Source organism: Sinocyclocheilus rhinocerous, unplaced genomic scaffold (assembly GCF_001515625.1).
Source record: "Sinocyclocheilus rhinocerous isolate Xijiao unplaced genomic scaffold, SAMN03320098_v1.1 scaffold504, whole genome shotgun sequence".
NCBI lineage: Eukaryota > Metazoa > Chordata > Actinopteri > Cypriniformes > Cyprinidae > Sinocyclocheilus > Sinocyclocheilus rhinocerous.
Window position 1 is genome coordinate 2188531 of NW_015645076.1, and position 4991 is coordinate 2193521.

The window sequence follows — 4991 nt, forward strand, 5'->3', positions numbered from 1 at the left end:
TTCCAGTTGATGGCACAGGTCTAATCACATCTCTGTAGGGAATTTGAATTACTTTAATGTAATCTTGCTTAATTCAAGCACTAGTCACAAACTACAGTTTGTAGAAATAACAGCTCATTTGTTAAACCTACATTTGATACATACAATTTCTGTTGTCCTACCCGATGACATATTTATTGCTTATGTATTGCATTGAAGATGAATATGAGTAATATAATATTAAATATGAAATAATTCATTTAATTCTAAATGCATAAAATTACAATATTTAAACATTATTTTATTATAAAATACCTGGATCAGTGTATTTGAACTGGATGCAGAAAGAACATTAAAATAACAGTACAAAGAAATGTGTAAAACATATCTGCAAAAATGCAGTAATTATTTTTATCAAAAAGTTACTTAGAAAACTTGAAAAACAAATCTCAAATGGCTCATGATTCCCTTGAAGTAAACAGTCCCGGTCCAGATTTAAAAACAAAAAAACTTCCCTTGAAGAACATCAACAAAGATGCAGGAATGTAAGAGTAAAGATTCCCTTTATCCTAAAAATTATCCTATAAAACCATGATGAAGCCATGCTGTACACTGCAGGAGCTTGCAGTGGTTCATGGTGGCAGCAGGACCAGTTTCTTCCTCATGGCGACTTCATGGACGGGCATCTGTTTGCACTTGAATCCCTGACTGCTAACCTCATTATTCACACAAAGCAGGACTGTCTGGATGTCTGTACCCCTGGAAACATAAAAATAAATAAAATTACTTTTTTGATAATACATATAGTTCTGATTTTGTGCATGTAATCCTTTATCATTTTCTCTATATTCAAATGATAATAATGGACATAAAAATGCTGCATAAAAAAAGTGCATGTTATAAACTTACAGTGGACAATGTTGCTCTAGGTTTCGGCAAAGTGACTGAATAAACCAGGAGCCCTCTTCTGGCCTTCTATAAGAAAGGTGACCATCAGTGGCTGACCTGGCAATGAGGAAATCCGTGTCAGCCGGGATTGTGATATCAAAATCATCACCATCCACCTCCATCTCTGACTCTCCATCTTCTGAAGAATCCGCTTGGACTAGCACATGATCTTGATTTCTTTTCCCACGACATGCCTGTATGAAAAACATCTTGGGCTTGCCGACTAGCCTCTGGCAGTTATTGCCATTGAAAGGCTCTCGTATTTCATCAACAGAAATAACAGCTCCATCGGTTCCATAGACCCCTTCCTTTAAGCCATGGGAGAGGATGCAGCATACAAAGCAGTCTCCATCTACTGTCTTCCCCACGTCCTTGAGGAGATTCTTCATTTCAGCCGCAGTTTTATTTCTGTGCGCCACCACCTCAAACCCCAGCCAGCGGAAAACTTTTTCAAGATGCTCTGAGGTTGAAAAGAGAGAATATGAGCAACTCCATCAATCTAGCTATACAGATAATTATAAATAAATAATATTTATAAATAATTACAAATAAACATTCTAAAACCCATTTCTAAATGTATAAATCAATAGATATTTAGAATTATTCAAGCAAATCCAATTATTTAAAGATTTCTTTACACAATAACTAAAAGTAAATAGCTTAAAGGAATATTTCACCCCAAAATGAAAATTTGCTGAAAAAGTACTCACCCTCAGGCCATCTAAGGTGTAGATGAGTTTGTTTCTTTGTATTGGAACAGATTTGGAGAAATTTAGCATTACAGCACTTTGTCACTAATCGATCATCTGCAGTGAATGGGTGCCGTCAGAATGAGAGTCCAAACAGCTGATAAAAACATCACAATAATCCACAAGTAATCCACACGACTCTGGTCCATCAATTAACATTTTGTGAAGCGAAAAGCTGCGTGTTTTTAATAAATTCATCATTAAATGTTTTATCTTTAAATCGTTGCTTTCAGCTAAAATACGAGTTCTCTATCCATAATATTGCTTTCAGTGATAAAGTTATGTCATCTGAATCAGGAGAGAATTATGAACGGATCAAGTTCTATTTACAAGCAAAAACAGGGGATGGAATATTTCACTGGAGGAAGCACTATTATGGATCATGGACATGTATTTTGGCCAGAAGCAACGGTTTAAAGTTAAAACGCCTTAATGATAGATTTGTTTCTTACAAAACGCAACTTTTCACTTCACAAGACTTTAAATGATGGACTGGAGTTACTTGTAGATTATTGTGATGTACTGATCAGCTATTTGAACTTTCATTCTGACGGCACCCATTCACTGCAGAGGATCCATTGGTGCGCAAGTGATGGGAGAGAAGAAGAACACAGAGGTTAGTATGTCAGTTTGTAATTGTAGGCAGAGCATCTTCAGTACAGTAAATTGTTCATATTCACTTCAAAGCAAAGATGCATGCTATAGTATACGAAGTTACAAAGAGTTAAGCTAATAATAGGCAATAGTACTGACATGAACTAAGTGAAATAAAAGCTCTGTTCATACATTATTTACACCAAGTAATACAACCAAGTGGCAGCTTGTGCACGCAAGTTTGTAAGATGCACAAGGCTTGATGTTCACACAAGGAATTTCATGTTACAGCGATCAGGCGAGCCATAAATTCACTATTATGTTTTAGATCGATTCTTCAATAGTTCGATGCATTATGCAATACTTATTTGACAAATTACCATTATGTGTTTATAACTTTAATATTAAAAATAGATCGGTTTACGATTCTCTTGACGATCCGGATAAAATAAATCGGTTTATAGAGCAGTTTCTCGACTATTTTTTTGCTTTCGTTTTATTACACTGAACATGGCGAAACTGAAACTATTTGCACTACTTAAATTACATTTATACATATCGCAACCTCTGTAATTTGCAGTGATAATAGCATAGACGCATTAAGATATGTTCTTATTAATTAATAGTATGTTACATTTACAATTTCACATGTAAAACACCCACCGTCTTATCAGATGAGTTTTTCCCTCGAAAATCGCATGGCCACGCCTGATTCAAAGACTGTGGGGTTGCCAGATATTCTAGGTTGCCTTGTCTTCTTTTCGGCCGACCTCTGTAAATAGTCAATGAAACAATTGTAACATTCAGGAAAATACTGACAGACAACCTCAGGTTGACAGAAAGATTTTTTTTTTTTTATTACTTTATTTATTAGAGTTTTAAACAGTAATTACAATAACTCTCACAATGAACAAAAAGAAAAATTATTGCCCACATATTTTCCCTCATCCCTGCCCAATCACTGCAGAAAAAAAGGAGTCAACACAATATATAAGTGATCAATACAAACACAAAAGATACAGATGTCCCTTGTTTATCCAGCTTATCAGTTGTTGTTCCTAGCAGAAGGCTGAACTAAGAGGAGGGGGAATCCAATAAATATATAAACCAATAAATAATCCAATAATCAAATCAATCAATCATTCAATCAATCAATAAGTAAATAAGGATTTTTCAAAGGTTGAAAACCAAGAAGCGAAGTAATAACATTAACAATATTAATAATATTGCAAGGTAAAGCAAACAAACAAAAAAGTATACAGTACTGTATACAATACTGTATACAGATTCATAAACTAATTGACAATATATAAACTTCCTGGTGAGGCAGTACCTGAAGCCACAGATCAGACCACTAGGCTTCTCTTTAAACTGTTTGACAGGTGAGGGGTAACTGTTGATTTGACATTAAAAAGTCTGTTTTTGTATTTATGCATGTGTACTTTAAACTTTCTGTTTTCTTTTAGAGAGCAAACTGGTGTTATTCTGCGCAGGTCAGTGGAGGCCGCACTGATCACCCTATGTGGAGACACTCTCTCAGCTAAACAGAGAGGTTTGTTCCACATTCACTTGATTTCTATTTCAGGATGTACAATCATGGTTCAGTGTTTAGAGTCTGTGCTTGTGTCTTTGCAGCTCTGTTCCAGCTGGTTGAGAGCTACAGTGGGAATCAGGAGAGTGACAGGGGCTCCATCAGTCGAACTGCACTCACAATCCTGCTGGAAGACGTCAGTCAGGTGAGAAAAACAATCCAATGAATTAGATCTACTTTTAACAAATACTAGCAAATTTCTAACTAAAATGGTCTGGTTAAGGTCCCAGCAGTGGTTCAGGAAAACCATGTTTTTGGTCATGCTGAAGCTGCAGCGTCCTCTTGCTTCAATGGGGTATAGTATATTTTTCCAATAACTAATTACTGTTTTTACTGTATTTTTTGATTAAAATAATAAGAGACGTCTTCTAAAACATTTAAAGGTGCAATAGGTGATTGTCTTCAGAAACTTTTTTTTTTTTTTTTTTTTTGCTGGTTGAAATTCTCTTCTCATCCCGATAGCAAGCATTAAGTTAAGTGGTCTAAATGTATTTATCTGTATTTATATATTCTGTGGAAGGTGTAGGACCAAGAAATGTTCGTCCAATCAAAACGCTCGGTCCGAGCGTTTTAATTGGCTTTCCTACCTGCCTGTCAACATATGTATTTGCATACCTCTGCGCACCCTGTTCGCGCAGACAAGATACATCATCAGCGCGTTCACGCACGCTGTGCAGACAGAGCGAGAATGGCAGACAAAAAAAAGAGAATGGCAAACAAACATCAACAAGCCGATCTTCCTTCATGGTATTGTAGTACTTTTACTAACTGTGTTACTATAAAGTTTTCTCACCAGTGAATGACACATGATGTAGCCCAGCGGTTCCCAATTCCAGTCCTCGCGCAAGGGAAGCAGGGGAAATCCGTTGAAGTTTACTTCACTTCGAAACATTCATTCACAGATTTGCGTTGCACAGCGTCTTCAGACAGACGAAACTTACTAGAGAAGTGTGAAGTGTGACATAATATACCTCTGTAAATAAATACTATTTAAAGTCGCACGTGATAAGAGATACATATGAAATGTGCAGAGAAGGAGGGCGCGAGGATTGGAATTGGGAACCGCTGATGTAGCCTATTGTAATGTTGTCTCTGGTGTTCTGGTCTGTGAGCGTAAATGCGTTCAGGGG

At 36.4% G+C, this 4991-nt stretch overlaps 2 protein-coding genes across 2 annotated transcripts in view; one reads left to right on the top strand and one right to left on the bottom strand.

The window, feature by feature from the left end:
- Positions 1-376: 376 nt before the first annotated feature.
- LOC107705510 (caspase-8-like) lies at positions 377-1495 on the bottom strand. The gene is made up of 3 exons (XM_016508816.1): positions 1492-1495; positions 889-1387; positions 377-738 (listed from the first exon to the last, which is right to left on the bottom strand). The coding sequence occupies exons 1-3, from the start codon at positions 1493-1495 to the stop codon at positions 612-614; spliced, it is 630 nt and encodes a 209-aa protein (XP_016364302.1). The 3' UTR covers positions 377-611.
- A 2086-nt stretch (positions 1496-3581) lies between these two features.
- The window catches only part of LOC107705511 (dystrotelin-like), a gene marked incomplete at its 5' end in the record, with an annotated part of 7710 nt that continues 6300 nt past the window's right edge, over positions 3582-4991 (top strand). The window contains 4 exon segments of the mRNA XM_016508817.1: positions 3582-3652; positions 3737-3822; positions 3906-4006; positions 4085-4156. Of these exon segments, the coding sequence (XP_016364303.1) occupies positions 3582-3652; positions 3737-3822; positions 3906-4006; positions 4085-4156 (330 nt within the window).